Source organism: Pseudophryne corroboree, chromosome 1 (genome assembly GCF_028390025.1).
Source record: "Pseudophryne corroboree isolate aPseCor3 chromosome 1, aPseCor3.hap2, whole genome shotgun sequence".
Lineage (NCBI taxonomy): Eukaryota > Metazoa > Chordata > Amphibia > Anura > Myobatrachidae > Pseudophryne > Pseudophryne corroboree.
In genome coordinates, this window is record NC_086444.1 from 148,452,182 (window position 1) to 148,472,188 (window position 20,007).

The 20,007-nt window shown below is 44.5% G+C and overlaps 1 protein-coding gene across 2 annotated transcripts in view; it reads right to left on the bottom strand.

The window, feature by feature from the left end:
* Positions 1 to 17,211, bottom strand: part of TENT2 (terminal nucleotidyltransferase 2) — a 144,832-nt gene extending 127,621 nt beyond the window's left edge. Inside the window, exons 1-2 of one of the 2 annotated variants that reach the window (XM_063963497.1) lie at positions 16,807 to 17,211; positions 7,443 to 7,571 (exon numbers count right to left, since the gene is read on the bottom strand). In XM_063963497.1, the coding sequence (XP_063819567.1) occupies positions 7,443 to 7,571; positions 16,807 to 16,952 (275 nt within the window). In that variant the 5' untranslated portion in view covers positions 16,953 to 17,211. The remainder of the gene's footprint in view (positions 1 to 7,442; positions 7,572 to 16,806) is intronic. The other variant, XM_063963501.1, reaches the window with a different exon arrangement.
* Positions 17,212 to 20,007: the final 2,796 nt, after the last annotated feature.

A 20,007-nucleotide genomic window follows, 5' to 3' on the forward strand; every position in this document is an offset into this window, starting at 1 on the left:
ATCTCTTGAAGTTACGGGTACCAAGCTCTTCTTGGCCAATCCGGAACCACGAGTATAGTTTTCACTCCTCGCCTTCGTATTATTCTCAGTACCTTGGGAATGAGAGGCAGAGGAGGAAACACATAAACCGACTGGTACACCCACTAGAGCGTCCACAGCGATCGCCTGAGGGTCCCTTGACCTGGCGCAATATCTTTTTATTGAGGCGGGACGCCATCATGTCCACCTGTGGTCTTTCCCAACGATTTACCAGCATTTGAAAGACTTCTGGATGAAGTCCCCATTCTCCCGGGTGGAGGTCGTGCCTGCTGAGGAAGTCTGCTTCCCAGTTGTCCACTCCCGGAATGAACACTGCTGTCAGTGCTAACACATGATTTTCCGCCCATCGGAGAATCCTTGTGGCTTCTGCCAATGCCCTCCTGCTTCTTGTGCCGCCCTGTCTGTTTACATGGGCGACCGCCGTGATGTTGTCTGATTGGATCAGTACCGGCTGGTTCTGAAGCAGGGGCCTTGCTTGGCTTAGGGCATTGTAAATGGCCCTTAGCTCCAGAATATTTATGTGAAGCGAAATCTCCTGATTTGACCACAGTCCTTGGAAATTTCTTCCCTGTGTGACTGCACCCCAGCCCCGAAGGCTGGCATCCGTGGTCACCAGGACCCAGTCCTGTATTCCGAATCTGCGGCCCTCTAGTAGATGAGCCCTCTGCAGCCACCACAGCAGCGACACCCTGGTCCCTGCCGACAGGGTTATCCGCTGTTGCATCTGGAGATGGGACCCGGACCATTTGTCCAACAGGTCCCACTGGAAAGTCCTTGCGTGGAACCTTCCGAATGGAATTGCTTCGTACGAAGCTACCATTATTCCCAGGACTCGTGCATTGATGTACCGACACCTGTCCCGGTTTTAGGAGGTCTCTGACTAGAGATGACAACTCCTCGGCTTTTTCCACTGGAAGAAACACTCTTTTCTGGTCTGTGTCCAGAATCATTCCAAGGAACAGAAGACGTGTCGTCGGGACCAGCTGTGACTTTGGAATATTGAGAATCCAGCCGTGCTGCTGCCGCACTTCCCGAGAAAGTGCTACCCCCACTACCAACTGTTCCTTGGACCTCGCCTTTATCAGGAGATCGTCCAAGTACGGGATAATTGAAAACTCCCTTCTTGCGAAGGAGTATCATCATGTCGGCCATTACCTTGGTAAAGACCCTCGGTGCCATGGATAACACAAACGGCAGCGTCTGGAGCCGATAGTGACAGTCCTGTACCACAAACCTGGGGTACTCCTGGTGAGGAGGGTAAATGGGGACATGCAGGTAAGTATCCTTGATGTCCAGAGAGACCCTGTAATCCCCCTCGTCCAGGTTCGCAATAACCGCCCTGAGCGATTCCATCTTGAACTTGAATCTTTTGATATATGTGTTCAAGGATTTTAAATTTAATATGGGTCTCATCGAACCTTCGGGTTTCGGTACCACAAACATTGTGGAATAGTAACCCTTTCCTTGTTGAAGGAGGGGTACCTTGACAATCACTTGCAGTGAATACAGTTTTTAGATAACCACCACACTGCCTCCCTGGCAGAGGGAGTTGCCGGTAAGGCAGATTTTAGGAAACGGCGGGGGGGGAAAAGACGTCTCGAATTCCAGCCTGTACCCCTGAGATACTGTTTGAAGAACCCCGGGATCCGCCTGTGAGAGCCCACTGTGCGCTTACATTTTTGAGACGGGCCCCCACCGTACCCGGGTCCACCTGAGCAGTCCCAGCGTCATGCTGTGGACTTACCGGACGCAGGGGAGGACTTCTGCTCTTGGGAACTAGCTGTGTGTGCAGCTTTTTCCCTCTACCTTTTCCTCTTGGCAGAAAAGATGAGCCTCCAGCCCTCTTGCTTTTCTGGGGCCGAAAGGACTGTACCTGATAATACAGTGCTTTCTTGAATCGGCATCGCTTTTACATAGCGCTTATTTGTGATGCCAGTCGGCAAATATCCCTCTGTGCATCACGCATGTATAAGACAGCGTCTTTTATATGCTCTATTGTCAGCAAAATATTGTCCCTATCCATATTATCATCCGACAGGGAATCTGACCACGCAGCTGCCGCACTGCACCTCCATGCCGAGGCAATAGCTGGTCTCAATATAATGCCCGTGTGTGTGTATATAGCTTTAAGGGCAGTTTTCTGCTTTCTATCAGCAGGTTCCTTTAGGGCGGCCGTATCCGGAGACGGTAGTGCCACCTTTTTTAATAAGAGTGTCAGCGCTTTATCTACCCTAGGGGGTATTTCCCAACGTGACCTATCCTCTGGCGAAAAAGGGTACGCTGCTTAGAAATTATACATTTCTTATCGGGGGAAGTCCACGCTTCCTCACACACCTCATATTAATTTCTCAGATGCAGGAAAAACTACAGGTAGTTTTCTCACCAAACATAATACCCTTTTTTGTGGTACCTGGGGTATTATCAGAAATGTGTAATACATTTTTCATTGCCTCAATCATGTAACGGGTGGACCTATTGGAGGGTACACTAGTCTCATCGTCGTCGGCACTGGAGTCGGTATCCGTGTCGACATCTGTGTCTGTCACCTGAGGTAGCGGGCGTTTTAAAGCCCCTGATGACATTTGAGACGCTGGAACAGGCACAAGCTGAGTAGCCGGCTGTCCTGTGTCGTCAAACCTTTTGTGTAAGGAGTTGACACCTTCCATAAGTCCATCCACACAGGTGTCGACCCCGCAGGGGGTGACATCACATTCACTTGCTCCGCCTCCACATCATTTTCCTCATCATACATGTCGACACAGCAGTACCGACACACAGCACACACACAGGGAATGCTCTGACAGAGGACAGGACCCCACAAAGCCATTTGGGGAGACAGAGGGAGAGTATGCCAGCACACACCAGAGCGCTATATATCACAGGGATATCACCTATAGAGAGTGTTTTCCCTTATAGCTGCATTATTATAATATACTGCGCCTAATTTTTGTGCCCCCCTCTTTTTAACCCTTTCTGTAGTGCAGGACTGCAGGGGAGAGCCAGGGAGCGATCCTACCAGCTGAGCTGTGAGGGAAAATGGCGCCAGTGTGCTGAGGGAGATGGCTCCGCCCCTTTTTCGGCGGGCTCCCGCTTTTTGTGTTATTCTGGCAGGGGTACTATACACCTATATAGTCTCTGGGGCTATATATGGTGTCAGTTTGCCAGCCAAGGTGCTATTTATTGCTGCTCAGGGCGCCCCCCCCCAGCGCCCTGCACCCATCAGTGACCGCAGTGTGTGGTGTGCATGAGGAGCAATGGCGCACAGCTGCAGTGCTGTGCGCTACCTTGGAGAAGACAGAAGTCTTCAGCCGCCGATGTTCCGGACCTTCTTGCTTCTGGCTCTCTAAGGGGGACGGCGGCGCGGCTCCGGGAACGGACGACGAGGTGTCCAGTAGCCTAAGAAGCCCAAGCTACCACCACTTAGGTAGGTTCGCTTCTTCTCCCCTTAGTCCCTCGGTGCAGTGAGCCTGTTGCCAGCAGGTCTCACTGTAAAATAAAAAACCTAAACTATACTTTCTTTCTAGGAGCTCAGGAGAGCCCCTAGTGTGCATCCAGCTCAGCCAGGCACAGAAATCTAACTGAGGCTTGGAGGAGGGTCATAGGGGGAGGAGCCAGTGCACACCAGCTAGTCCTAAATCTTTCTTTAGATGTGCCCAGTCTCCTGCGGAGCAGTCTATTCCCCATGGTCCTTACGGAGTTCCCAGCATCCACTAGGACGTCAGAGAAAAATATTTGCACCCTCATACATACCTTCGTTTTTTGTTCTCATACAGGACATTTAACGAGCTGAAGGAATAAAGGGGGATGGCATCTGAGGATATTTAAAGATACCTTTATATGGAAGTACCTCGACATTTGAAGTAAGTGCTCATGTGAGCATTCATTTGCTATAAGGAACAAGAGCGAATGAGCACACATTGTCCAAAGTTTGGCTATATCACTTGTAGAAGGATAAAGATACCTTTATATGTCCCATTTCTGTCCACTCCACGTAAGCATACATGTGAGCAGTATTCCAAACTAAGCACTGAGGTGAACCTTACGGATAAAATTCACACACCCTGAATGTCATCTAGCCGGAGGAATTTGGGTTGATCCCCACATTTTGTATCCCCATAAGCAGCATATTTAATATTTATTCCTGGTACTGTGTTTTTTTTGCATAAAAATCCCTGGGGAGTATGTCGACATAAGAACCTTGCTGAATAAAGAGCGATCGTAGGAAGCTTAAAGATACCTTTATATGTTTCGTCTGCATTAGTTTAATGTAAGCACGCATGTAAGCGATACGCCATATTATCCACTGTGGTGAACCTTACGGATAAAAATCACGCGTCTTGGATATTGCTTAGCCGAAGGAGTCCGGGTTGCCCCCCACATTGACTTTCTGTGTTGACAATATTTTCTGAACGTTGCTTTTTACCTTCTGTTCTTTTCATATACATCTCCCTGGAAGCGAACCCACCAAAGAACTTTCCCGGTTTGAAGAGTTTTGGACTCTAACCCACACGGGTAATACATATATTTACCATTCTTGTTCTGCGCCACTTGAGGTTTTTTCCTAAACTCCTTTGTGTATATGCTTTTCGGTGTGTTAGGTGACACACCTGGAGAATACCTTGGTTGGCTGCAGTGAAAGTGCGCAGGAATATATCAGATATCATTATTAGATTACCTGACCAGTTTGCAATGGCCCTAGAGATCCATGCACAAGCTATAGGGGTCTCTGGGCTACCCCCGCAGCTGTGTACAGAGATTTGAGAGTGGTCTCAATCTTGCGGTCTGCAGCTGCCCCAGGAACAGGTGAAACTATCTTACGTGACAGCCCAGAAACTGATGCATCAACTATCGGTGGGTTTTCCCATTTTTACCTATCATCCAGAGGAAACGGGAAGGATGTGAATAACAGTTTTGGGACCTGAAACGTCTTGTCAGGATTACCCAAGTTGCTTCAAATAGGGAATTTAATTCCTTAGATGCAGGAAAAGAAGCTGAGGATTTCTTTTTCACATTAAAATAAGATTCCTCCTTGTTCTCTGACACCTTATCAGGAATGTGCAGGACATCTTTAATAGATTTTATCAGGGCCTGTATACCCTGTGACAAAGCTGCATCCCCCCCTCCTCTGAGTCGGATACATCATCATCGGTATCAGCATGCATGATTTGGGCCAGAGTACGCTTCTGTGGACAAATGGCAGGGGTCTGAGACGCTGGAATGGCCACTGAATCTCTATTCATGAGGTAATCAACAGATTGCCTTAAGTATTGCATCTACTTCTCATTTTGGGATCATTTATTCGAAATATTTGAAATCATTCCTTTTAGTGAATCTAACCATACTGGTTCAGAACCACTAGCCTGAGAATGTGTACTATCCAGAGTACACTACAGTGATCCCTCAGATTGAGAAACACACTCTGCTGTGCATGATACACACTCCTTTGACATAGTAAATGTGAAAGAACACACACACACACAGGAATATAGGTTAAAAGCACAGTTAACCCACACACATCCCTTCCAGGGAGACACACAGAGTACAATTGAGCCAGCCACACAGTGCCCCTGTAGCTAAAAAACAAGTCTAGCTGGGTCGCAAACTAAGTATCCTTAATAGGGTTTAGTACACCAAATATTGCAAACCCCCCCCCTGCCTGCTATGACCCCCTGGTACCGTTGAGGTGTTCTGGAGTCCTTGTGGAGGAGCTGCACTTCCCTGCTAATCTGCCTGTGTAGAGCTGCAGAGGGAAAACGGCGCTGGTGAGCGGCTGGTTCCGCTCATAATGAAGCCCCACCCCCTTGATGGCACGCAGTCTTCTCAGGTTTTTTTTATACTGGCTGAGGTAAACATTCTGTTCTACAATGGGTTAAAACCCCTGTAGTGTACTGCCAGTGTGGGCATCATTAGTGGCTTCAGCTCGCCCCTCACAGCGGTCACAGTGTCTCTGAAGCCTGGAGCGCAGCCTGCATGTCAGCGCTGCGCTCCTACCCTTGTGCCACCATTACAGCCCGTGACCCGCTAACCGGGACGCCAGCCACATACTCACCACTCTTCTGACTTCTGGCTCTTTTAAGGGAGACGGCATGCTGCGGGTCTGTACGCTCGCCAAGGTGGGGCTTGCGAATAGGACCCTCAGGAGCTCAGTGTCCTGCCAGCAGGGAACGGGACCATTATCCCTAGGGAGGTTGGGCCGTTCCCTCCCCTAAGTCCCACGAAGCAGGCAGGCTGGTGCCAAACAGACCTGCCTGAAAATAAAAAATAGAAAATCAATGCAGAAAACTCTTCAGGAGCTTCCCAAGCGTGACCGGCTCCTCCGGGCACATTATCTAAACAGAGTCTGATAGGAGGGGCATAGAGGGAGGAGCCAGCCCACACTATCAAATTCTTAAAGTGCCCATGGCTCCTAGTGGACCAGTCAATACCCCATGGTACTAATATGGACCCAAGTACCCTCTAGGACGTAAGAGAGAACAAAATAACTATCATAATATAAAAAAAAGGCACTCCTGGAGATACTTTAAAAGGATATTTTGGACTCTGTGTCACCCTAAATTGACATTATGAAAGAAAGGATAATCCTACAGGTTTTTGAACAAAAAAAATGGTAGAAGGTGAATGTGGTGACTATTCCCACCAGAAGTCTGTCAAAAAAAAAAACATTTCTCCTGTAACCTTGTCTATGGATAGTATGCAATCATGTAGCCATTTCTCAAACTAATCTACAGAGCTGATCAAGCACACAGCATATATTATTGTACCAATATTACCTTTACATTTATATAGCTATGTCGAATAATAAATCACTGTACTTCGCAAAAACCTATAAGCAGATATAATTCAACACTCAGACATATGGAAATGCTGGTATGTGTGTAAGGAGAGTATAATAACCCCCCTGCTTCTGCTGTCCCTCATTGTGCAGTAGAAGTAAACGGTGCAGTGAGAGCAGGCGATCTAAGCCTTAAATAAAAGAAGTCAGCTAGGCGCAGATCAGTGCAGGACTCTTAATAGGCATCAACTCCAATGAGAGTATGTCCAAGAAGAAAACAAAGTGTGCCTGAAGGACACAGGTAGGATACCACAGGGGATCAGCAGAGTAAACCAAATGCTAAATCCCAGGTCCCATCTATGAACCTCATGCAGTGACACGTGTCTAGGGGACTTGTTCATAATTAGTTCAATAACACATGATGCATTAACTAATAAGGTAATTGTATCTAGGCAGCAGATATACCTTACACCATTTGCGACAAGAGATTTGCACTCATCAATACATGTGTTCAAGCTCATGTTCAAAGTACTGTACAAGCTGCTCTATACAAAGTACCTCCAAATACATTTTAGACACATCATATGATAGCAAATGTGTAGCAAAAATCCAAAAAACAGACAGCACTTACTTTCTATTTTGGAATGGAGAAGACAGCGAGCTTGTATCGACTAATGGACTGCGATTCCCATACAACCATTGCTGTGAGGACGCTGGGGGCATTGTCAGAACATTCCCACTCATCAGCATTCTGGAGAGACTAAAACATGGTGATGTTATCAAACATTTGTAATCTAAAAACAAAAAATACCTGAGAATTGTGATAACTCAGCATGGACATACTACAATCTTATCAAAGAATTATTAAATTGGTCAAATGTTCTTTTCATCAGCACTTGTACATTGGACTAACATACTACACAAATTAGTGGGTGGCTGCAAATAACTGTCAGTGTTCAGACCACCAAGCAGGTGCATAGGGATCGTTTACCAGATGTCACATTTTCCAGAGCACAATGGTGATGCATTGTAAATGGTAGACGGACGTTTGCCACATAACTCTGAAACAAAGCAACCAATTACGCTTCCAATATTTTTCTGCAAATCTACGGACCAAGGCTTTTAATTTGGTATACATTAATTTGGTTGCTCAAACAACTGCATCATAGAAAGGGATGCAGTTAAGATACCGGCTGTCACCGCAATCTCTACACCAGTCAGAACACGGACAACGGAATACAGACAGACGGCATCTGATCGCAAGTATAGCGGGCAGGTAGGGCCGGGGGAAAGGTCACACGACTTGGGGGGTGTTAGGGTTAGGCACCACAGAAGGTGGGGAAGTCAGGTTTAGTCTTTAGACTGGGCAGGGAAATTCCTGGGTCGTATGTCTGTAAGCAGTATAAGAGGGGAGGATTAGGCTGCGGGGAGTGTGTGGGGGTGCGCGTGTTTGGGAGAGGGGGGGGGGTGTTAGGCACTATGGGTGGAGTTTAGGGTTAGGGGATAAAATACTCACCTCAACCCTATAAGGATGCCAGTGTCTGTATTGAAAACACCGGCATTCTGTCTGCCGGTCACCCTGTCACTCATAAGAGGTATCCTTCTGCTATTAATATATGGACCACAATACCATGTAGGGTATGTACACCAGGGGTTATTTCTGAGTTGTCGAAGTTGGTAATACATAAAGAGAGTAGTCAAACTCAGTCATCAAAGGATTATAGGTATCAAACCTATCTTTGATAGCTATAATACTTTGATGAGAGTGTGATTAAAATGATTGTGTATGCAATCGATTTTTAATATTAAAGATCTACATTTATTAACCAAGCCAGTATACTAGCATTGATATTTTGCTTTAATTATGTATAACACAGCATATTTCAATTGGTTACATGAATCGGCTATGTTAATTTTTGTATAAACCCATTTGGAGATTGACACTTTCCACTTTTATCTGACAGTGTGTAATTATTGTTGTCATTTGAAGACAGTAACTCAAACTGACAAGGTTTATATATCTGAAATAATTACCATCAATGTAAGGTGGAAGCCTCCAGACTTACACACAGTGCTCAGTAGTGCAATACTCAGGTAATCTCATATGATTGACATAAAACCACTTTCGCCCTGGTTCTTAGGTGTATCGTCTTGTCCAAGTGATTCCCCACCTCTCTCTGGCTACTGGATGTACACCCTCGCACAACTCCTTGGTACGATAACCCCCCTCCTTTTTTCCTGGATTGGGTGCATATAATACACCTTTCTCAGGTACTAGGTGCATATACCCCTTGTCTTCAAGAACTGCAGGGTGTACACCATACTGTTTCTCCTCAAGGTGCCTATACACCACACATCTCCATGGCTCTTGGGGATACACACCACACCTCTCCCCTGCTCCTAGGGGTACATGCCCTACTTCTCCTCTCCTCCTGGGGGGTACATGCCCTACTTCTCTCCTCCTGGGGGGTACATGCCCTACTTCTCCTCTCCTCCTGGGGGTATGCAGCCAATGTCTCCCCTCAACCTGAGGGTACGTACCCCAAATCGGGATGTACTAAAAGGATGATCACAGAAAGGGATGATCGGGATGATTACATGCAGTTCACCTCCAAGACACTAGATGTCAGAATTTTTTACTTAATTTAAAGATTAACAAACAAAAAAACATCATATAACATCAAATTTTATGTAAGTCAGGCCCGAAAAATGACTTATAATATCTTTATAAATTTGCAGTAAAAAGTACATTATCCCACATTTATTATATAGTATAATATATGTACACATACACATACCATTGCATAAGGTGTTAAAGTACACTTAATTTCTGTTTTATAAACTGCATAAAAACCGATTAAAATTTACATTGGATGACCGCGTGATAATCACATTTCCGTATACCTGGGACTGTTTTCTATGCGTTTCCAGTGGGATGATGGCTATATCTTTTTTATTTACGTGGGATGATCACGTTTTTAGCGCAGATATACATACCTGGGACAGTTTTCTATGCGTTTCCAGTGGGATGATGGCTATATCTTTTGTATTTACGTGGGATGATCGCGTTTTTAGCGCAGATATACATACCTGGGACAGTTTTCTATGCGTTTCCAGTGGGATGATGGCTATATCTTTTTTATTTACGTGGGATGATCACATTTTTAGCGCAGATAGACATACCTGGGACAGTTTTCTATGCGTTTCCAGTGGGATGATGGCTATATCTTTTTTATTTACGTGGGATGATCACGTTTTTAGCGCAGATATACATACCTGGGACTGTTTTTTATGCGTTTCCGTTGGGATGATGGCTATATCTTTTTTATTTACGTGGGATGATCAAGTTTTTAGCGCAGATATACATACCTGGGACTGTTTTCTATGCGTTTCCGTTGGGATGATGGCTATATCTTTTTTATTTACGTGGGATGATCACGTTTTTAGCGCAGATACACATACCTGGGACTGTTTTCTATGCGTTTCCAGTGGGATGATGGCTATATCTTTTTTATTTACGTGGGATGATCACGTTTTTAGCGCAGATATACATACCTGGGACTGTTTTCTATGCGTTTCCAGTGGGATGATGGCTATATCTTTTTTATTTACGTGGGATGATCACGTTTTTAGCGCAGATATACATACCTGGGACTGTTTTCTATTCGTTTCCAGTGGGATGATGGCTATATCTTTTTTATTTACGTGGGATGATCACGTTTTTAGCGCAGATATACATACCTGGGACTGTTTTCTATGCGTTTCCAGTGGGATGATGGCTATATCTTTTTTATTTACGTGGGATGATCACGTTTTTAGCGCAGATATACATACCTGGGACTGTTTTCTATGCGTTTCCAGTGGGATGATGGCTATGTCTTTTTTATTTACGTGGGATGATAACGTTTTAGCGCAGATATACATACCTGGGACTGTTTTCTATGCGTTTCCAGTGGGATGATGGCTATATCTTTTTTATTTACGTGGGATGATCACGTTTTTAGTGCAGATATACATACCTGGGACTGTTTTCTATGCATTTCCAGTGGGATGATGGCTATATCTTTTTTATTTACGTGGGATGATCACATTTTTAGCGCAGATATACATACCTGGGACTGTTTTCTATGCGTTTCCAGTGGGATGATGGCTATATCTTTTTTATTTACGTGGGATGATCACGTTTTTAGAGCAGATATACATACCTGGGACTGTTTTTTATGCATTTCCGTTGGGATGATGGCTATATCTTTTTTATTTACGTGGGATGATCACGTTTTTAGCGCAGATATACATACCTGGGACTGTTTTCTATGCGTTGCCAGTGGGATGATGGCTATATCTTTTGTATTTACGTGGGATGATCACGTTTTTAGCGCAGATATACATACCTGGGACTGTTTTCTATGCGTTTCCAGTGGGATGATGTCTATATCTTTTTTATTTACGTGGGATGATCACGTTTTTAGCGCAGATATACATACCTGGGACTGTTTTCTATGCGTTTCCAGTGGGATGATGGCTATATCTTTTTTATTTACGTGGGATGATCACGTTTTTAGCGCAGATATACATACCTGGGACAGTTTTCTATGCGTTTCCAGTGGGATGATGGCTATATCTTTTGTATTTACGTGGGATGATCACGTTTTTAGCGCAGATATATATACCTGGGACTGTTTTCTATGCGTTTCCAGTGGGATGATGGCTATATCTTTTTTATTTACGTGGGATGATCACGTTTTTAGCGCAGATATACATACCTGGGACTGTTTTTTATGCGTTTTCGTTGGGATGATGGCTATATCTTTTTTATTTACGTGGGATGATCAAGTTTTTAGCGCAGATATATATACCTGGGACTGTTTTCTATGCGTTTCCAGTGGGATGATGGCTATATCTTTTTTATTTACGTGGGATGATCACGTTTTTAGCGCAGATATATATACCTGGGACTGTTTTCTATGCGTTTCCAGTGGGATGATGGCTATATCTTTTTTATTTACGTGGGATGATCACGTTTTTAGCGCAGATATACATACCTGGGACTGTTTTCTATGCGTTTCCAGTGGGATGATGGCTATATCTTTTTTATTTACGTGGGATGATCACGTTTTTAGCGCAGATATACATACCTGGGACAGTTTTCTATGCGTTTCCAGTGGGATGATGGCTATATCTTTTGTATTTACGTGGGATGATCACGTTTTTAGCGCAGATATATATACCTGGGACTGTTTTCTATGCGTTTCCAGTGGGATGATGGCTATATCTTTTTTATTTACGTGGGATGATCACGTTTTTAGCGCAGATATATATACCTGGGAGTTTTCTATGCGTTTCCAGTGGGATGATGGCTATATCTTTTTTATTTACGTGGGATGATCACGTTTTTAGCGCAGATATACATCCCACGTAAATAAAAAAGATATAGCCATCATCCCAACGGAAACGCATAAAAAACAGTCCAAGGTATGTATATCTGTGCTAAAAATGTGATCATCCCACGTAAATAAAAAAAGATATAGCCATCATCCCACTGGAAACGCATAGAAAACAGTCCCAGGTATGTATATCTGCGCTAAAAACATGATCATCCCATGTAAATACAAAAGATATAGCCATCATCCCACTGGAAACGCATAGAAAACTGTCCCAGGTATGTATATCTGCGCTAAAAACGTGATCATCCCACGTAAATAAAAAAGATATAGCCATCATCCCACTGGAAACGCATAGAAAACAGTCCCAGGTATGTATATCTGCGCTAAAAACGTGATCATCCCACGTAAATACAAAAGATATAGCCATCATCCCACTGGAAACGCATAGAAAACAGTCCCAGGTATGTATATCTGCGCTAAACACGTGATCATCCCACGTAAATAAAAAAGATATAGCCATCATCCCACTGGAAACGCATAGAAAACAGTCCCAGGTATATATATCTGCGCTAAAAACGTGATCATCCCACGTAAATACAAAAGATATAGCCATCATCCCACTGGAAACGCATAGAAAACAGTCCCAGGTATGTATATCTGCGCTAAAAACGTGAGCATCCCACGTAAATAAAGAAGATATAGCCATCATCCCACTGGAAACGCATAGAAAACAGTCCCAGGTATATATATCTGCGCTAAAAACGTGATCATCCCACGTAAATACAAAAGATATAGCCATCATCCCACTGGAAACGCATAGAAAACAGTCCTAGGTATGTATATCTGCGCTAAAAACGTGATCATCCCACGTAAATAAAAAAGATATAGCCATCATCCCACTGGAAACGCATAGAAAACAGTCCCAGGTATATATATCTGCGCTAAAAACGTGATCATCCCACGTAAATACAAAAGATATAGCCATCATCCCACTGGAAACGCATAGAAAACAGTCCCAGGTATATATATTTGCGCTAAAAACGTGATCATCCCACGTAAATACAAAAGATATAGCCATCATCCCACTGGAAACGCATAGAAAACAGTCCCAGGTATATATATCTGCGCTAAAAACGTGATCATCCCACGTAAATACAAAAGATATAGCCATCATCCCACCGGAAACACATAGAAAACAGTCCCAGGTATGTATATCTGCGCTAAAAACGTGATCATCCCACGTAAATACAAAAGATATAGCCATCATCCCACTGGAAACGCATAGAAAACAGTCCCAGGTATATATATCTGCGCTAAAAACGTGATCATCCCACGTAAATAAAAAAGATATAGCCATCATCCCACTGGAAACGCATAGAAAACAGTCCCAGGTATGTATATCTGCGCTAAAAACGTGATCATCCCACGTAAATAAAAAAGATATAGCCATCATCCCACTGGAAACGCATAGAAAACAGTCCCAGGTATGTATATCTGCGCTAAAAACGTGATCATCCCACGTAAATAAAAAAGATATAGCCATCATCCCACTGGAAACGCATAGAAAACTGTCCCAGGTATGTATATCTGCGCTAAAAACGTGATCATCCCACGTAAATACAAAAGATATAGCCATCATCCCACTGGAAACGCATAGAAAACAGTCCCAGGTATGTATATCTGCGCTAAAAACGTGATCATCCCACGTAAATAAAAAAAGATATAGCCATCATCCCACCGGAAACGCATAGAAAACAGTCCCAGGTATGTATATCTGCGCTAAAAATGTGATCATCACACGTAAATAAAAAAGATATAGCCATCATCCCACTGGAAACGCATAGAAAACTGTCCCAGGTATGTATATCTGCGCTAAAAACGTGATCATCCCACGTAAATACCATAGATATAGCCATCATCCCACCGGAAACGCATAGAAAACAGTCCCAGGTATGTATATCTGCGCTAAAAATGTGATCATCCCACGTAAATACAAAAGATATAGCCGTCATCCCACTGGAAACGCATAGAAAACAGTCCCAGGTATGTATATCTGCGCTAAAAACGTGATCATCCCACGTAAATAAAAAAGATATAGCCATCATCCCACTGGAAACGCATAGAAAACAGTCCCAGGTATGTATATCTGCGCTAAACACGTGATCATCCCACGTAAATAAAAAAGATATAGCCATCATCCCACTGGAAACGCATAGAAAACAGTCCCAGGTATATATATCTGCGCTAAAAACGTGATCATCCCACGTAAATACAAAAGATATAGCCATCATCCCACTGGAAACGCATAGAAAACAGTCCCAGGTATGTATATCTGCGCTAAAAACGTGAGCATCCCACGTAAATAAAGAAGATATAGCCATCATCCCACTGGAAACGCATAGAAAACAGTCCCAGGTATATATATCTGCGCTAAAAACGTGATCATCCCACGTAAATACAAAAGATATAGCCATCATCCCACTGGAAACGCATAGAAAACAGTCCTAGGTATGTATATCTGCGCTAAAAACGTGATCATCCCACGTAAATAAAAAAGATATAGCCATCATCCCACTGGAAACGCATAGAAAACTGTCCCAGGTATGTATATCTGCGCTAAAAACGTGATCATCCCACGTAAATACCATAGATATAGCCATCATCCCACCGGAAACGCATAGAAAACAGTCCCAGGTATGTATATCTGCGCTAAAAACGTGATCATCCCACGTAAATAAAAAAGATATAGCCATCATCCCACTGGAAACGCATAGAAAACAGTCCCAGGTATGTATATCTGCGCTAAAAACGTGATCATCCCACGTAAATAAAAAAAGATATAGCCATCATCCCACTGGAAACGCATAGAAAACAGTCCCAGGTATGTATATCTGCGCTAAAAATGTGATCATCCCACGTAAATAAAAAAGATATAGCCATCATCCCACTGGAAACGCATAGAAAACAGTCCCAGGTATGTATATCTGCGCTAAAAACGTGATCATCCCATGTAAATAAAAAAGATATAGCCATCATCCCACTGGAAACGCATAGAAAACAGTCCCAGGTATGTATATCTGCGCTAAAAACGTGATCATCCCACGTAAATACCATAGATATAGCCATCATCCCACCGGAAACACATAGAAAACAGTCCCAGGTATGTATATCTGCGCTAAAAACGTGATCATCCCACGTAAATAAAAAAGATATAGCCATCATCCCACTGGAAACGCATAGAAAACTGTCCCAGGTATGTATATCTGCGCTAAAAACGTGATCATCCCACGTAAATACAAAAGATATAGCCATCATCCCACTGGAAACGCATAGAAAACAGTCCCAGGTATGTATATCTGCGCTAAAAACGTGATCATCCCACGTAAATAAAAAAGATATAGCCATCATCCCACCGGAAACGCATAGAAAACAGTCCCAGGTATGTATATCTGCGCTAAAAACGTGATCATCCCACGTAAATAAAAAAGATATAGCCATCATCCCACTGGAAACGCATAGAAAACTGTCCCAGGTATGTATATCTGCGCTAAAAACGTGATCATCCCACGTAAATAAAAAATATATAGCCATCATCCCACTGGAAACGCATAGAAAACTGTCCCAGGTATGTCTATCTGCGCTAAAAATGTGATCATCCCACGTAAATAAAAAAGATATAGCCATCATCCCACTGGAAACGCATAGAAAACTGTCCCAGGTATGAAAATGGTAGAGGGTGCCAGGACTCAATATTGATATTAGGATGCTGGTTTCCTTATTTCATTATATGGCTTTGTTGATATAAACCGATGCAGAAACAATATAAATGCTGTTACTTTTTTTTAACTATGAATATATCATTTAAAAGCTTTATGTGCCTGCTGTAGTTTGTAAATTCTCAGTTGAGGTTAAAAAATATAGTGACATCTAGAGGTGCGAATAGGAACTACAGGCAATCATCCCGATCATCCCTTTCTGTGATCATCCTTTTAGTACATCCCCCCCAAATCTCACCAAACCCTTGGTGCCTATAAACTCACATCTGCCTAATCCATAGGGGTATGCACCCCACATCTCCAGGGCTCATTAGGGTACACACCCCACATATCCCCTCAGCTTCGGTGTACAAGCTACGCACCCACCCTCTTCCCAGGCCCTGGGGGCCTATAGAGGCCAACTCCTGGGGGCATAACCCCCACCTCTCCCCAGATTCTGGGAGCACAAACCACACCTGTGCCCGGCTCCTGGGTGCCAATACACCTCAAATCTGCTCGACCCCCGGGTGCCAATACACCCCATCTCTGCCCGACCCCCGGGTGCCAATACACCCCATCTCTGCCCGACCCCCGGGTGCCAATACACCCCATCTCTGCCCGACCCCCGGGTGCCAATACACCCCATCTCTGCCCGACCCCCGGGTGCCAATACACCCCATCTCTGCCCGACCCCCGGGTGCCAATACACCCCATCTCTGCCCGACCCCCGGGTGCCAATACACCTCATCTCTGCCCGGCCCCCGGGTGCCAATACACCCCATCTCTGCCCGGCCTCCGGGTGCCTAAACACCGCACCTTACTCGCCGGCTCCCGAGTGTATATACCCCCGACTCACTTGGCATTCTTCTGCAGGGTGATGTGCGCCTGAAGCAGCGGGTCGGCATCCAGCAGTTTCCTGAACACTTCCCCGGGTTGGTTCTGAGGACGCTGGGAGGGTATGTGGAGCGGACTGTGGCCCAGGCTGGGGGAGTTAGGGAACATGCTCCTCCAGGCCAGGGCCGCACATTAGCCTGGGGATGCCAGGCCGCGACCGGCCGTTTGCGTGACGTCTCACCCCAAGCAGGAAGTCAGGTAGAGAGCACGGAGTAATGGCGGCCGCCAGCGGGCCCGGTAACGTGACTAACGTCAGACCATTCGGGGCTAGCCAAGGAGGAGCAGAACAACCGGGTAATCCCGTTCTGTCACGTTGTTATAGGCGGCCAATCACCTGCGCGTCCCCTGCTGTCTAAACAAAAAACACCCACGTGACCGGCGTCCGTGTGGAGAACACGTCGTGTAGCACAGCGTGCGCAGCGCCCCCTGGTGGCACTATTCCAGGATCACATCCATAAGAGTGTGGTGGCCAAAACATTTGGTATTAGGGATGTCCATCGGTGGGTTGTTCATCGATGGGTGCCATCGATGTCACTATCGCGATAACCATCTATGGGCCTTAAACCATCTATGACGAACCATGGATGGTTTGCACCACTCGTTGCCATTGGCCATCGCTGAAAGGCGCTGGCCGGGCTGCGGGCCAAGCAAAAAAACGGGGGCAGGGTTTAGCGGTGTTGGGGTCCCGGTACTTGCAAAAAAAAAATTGTTTTAGGTAGTGATGAGCGGGTTCGGTTCGTCGGAATCCGAACCCCCTCGAACTTCACCCATTGACCGTGTAGGACACGGTTCCGAGGCAGATTCGAATCTTCCCGCCTTGCTCGGTTAACCCGAGCGCGCCCGAACGTCATCATCCCGCTGTCGGATTCTCGCGAGATTCGGATTCTACCATTTTTCACTCGTGCATTGGAAATGATAGTGAGAGGACGTGGCTGGCGTCCTCTCAGTTTTATTCAGCTGGCTGCAAATATCTGTGCTCACTGCATTATTGTGGGGACTGGGGACCAGCAGTATTATATAGGAGGAGTACAGTGCAGAGTTTTGCTGACAGGGACCACCAGTATTATACGTTCTCTGGAAAAACAAAATTTGGAACACCTGAATAATGCGCAGGGATGGCTGCCTAAACCGTAACCACCGATATAGGGGATGTCTCCCTATCCCCAAAACAAGCAAACTGGATAAAGAAATTTCGGTGGTAGCAGTAGGGGGCGCCTAACCACAGGTGACAAGAAACTCTATTACAGAATTTTCAGGATATGCAGTGTATGATCAAAACAAATATAATGATATAACAGATGATGGGATACGTTCCTTATATTTACTTGATTTTGAGCGTGTAGAGAGTTCTTTTGCTCTCCTGAGTCGACCAATCCTTGTTCTCAGAATCTCTTAACCACATCCAATGTCATAAAAAAACAAAAGGAAGAGAATTCTAGTATAACACCGTTTTATTCTCTTTTAAAAACAGAACTTCTTTTTTAAAAAACACATAAAAACATGACTCCTATTCCAATACAGATAGAGCACATGCAGCCGGTGTGCAGCTTACTAAATGTGAGAAAGGGATAATTACCAGATTGTCAGAGGAAACAAAGTCCTCGGTACCGCAAAAAGATCTCAAACACCAGTCGGCCTCCCGGGAAACGGCGTCCTGGATTTTTTGCAGCAATCACCTCTCCCACAGAAAGAAAAACGCCACCTTCAACTGCGCCAACGCGTTTCAGGACTTGCTAGTCCCTTTCTCAAGGCTAGTGTGCTCACAACTGACAAACCTCTCCTTTTATTTGCTGACTAACCAATGAAATTATTGATTAAAGGTGAATGTGTTTCATATGTGATGAAACATGGCCGCCTCCATTTGTCGTACACGGTTGCCATAGCAACCTTCTCTAATGACCTTTTTACCCCATAGACAAAACACTGAACGATATACCGCATGTGAATCTCCCTTATTATATCATCTTCCCCACCTTCTATACAACCGAGAAAGAAATTCAGAAAGGTCCATACAAATGAGTTCTTTAAAGTCACGATGCGTCACTACCGGAAGTCTTGTCAGTGACGCGATTCCACTGGCTATTGCCGCTTGTCCCCGTTACTAGGCGACGGCTGCGTTGAGACTGATGTCCTGGAAGTCTTGCCCGTGACGTGGTTCCACTGACTGTTGCCGCTTCTCCCCGTTGCTAGGCGACGGCTATGTTCAGACAGAGCGTCGCGTCACTTCCGGTCCTCGCGCGACGCTGTTCTCTGTCTCCCCGGCGTGATGTCAATGCCGCTGAAGCATTGCGTTGCGTTGCTAGGTAACCAGTCACAACAGACTGTATGCCACATTTCATTATAGTGAACAAATATCAGACGGTTTCCAGGACCGTATTGCAAAATGTTCTTATATTACAAAGATGAATTTAAAGTTCACATGTAATTGGTTTTTCCTGATGGAAACACTTTTTCTCCCTAAATGGTGAGTTGAAATACATGTTTGTCCTAGTGAAAGAAAGGACATCAATGAATTACAATATGGTCAAATGACCTGAATCATAAGCAAGATGACTCCAAGAAAAACAGAACTTAATTAGAGTCTCCTGATATACATATGTCAGATTACAGCACACAAATCACAGACAAGGTGATAGATTATTGCAGTATTATAGCTCTTATAGGAACCATTTCACCTCAAAATCAGAATTAAGGCCCTTAGGTATTAGTGTGTTATATTTATATATTAGCTGCATCTCGGTTTTGGCCAATATTTTGTTGATATTATTTTGACGTTGGTTTGCTGATATTTTTTTTAAACCAACAAACCTCAAAATATGACCTGGATCACAGTCATGCACCTTTTTGAAGTGGTCAGAGAGTGCATGAGTCTCTAGCCCCTTTTTCACATTTCTCAAGTGTTCACTAACACGTATTTTCAAGGGCCTGGATGTTCTTCCTATATAGAACAGGTGGCACGTGCATTCTATGGTATATATCACGTTCTTTACATTGCACGTTATGAATTCATCTATTGTGTGGATCTGTCCATTAATGTCTAATTTCTCTAATTTCTTTCCACTGTCGGTTTTGATGTTTTTGCACCCTATACATACTCCGCAACGATGAAAACCCTTGGTTGCAATTTGACCCTCCTTTTTTGAGTTAAGAAGATCACTCCTGA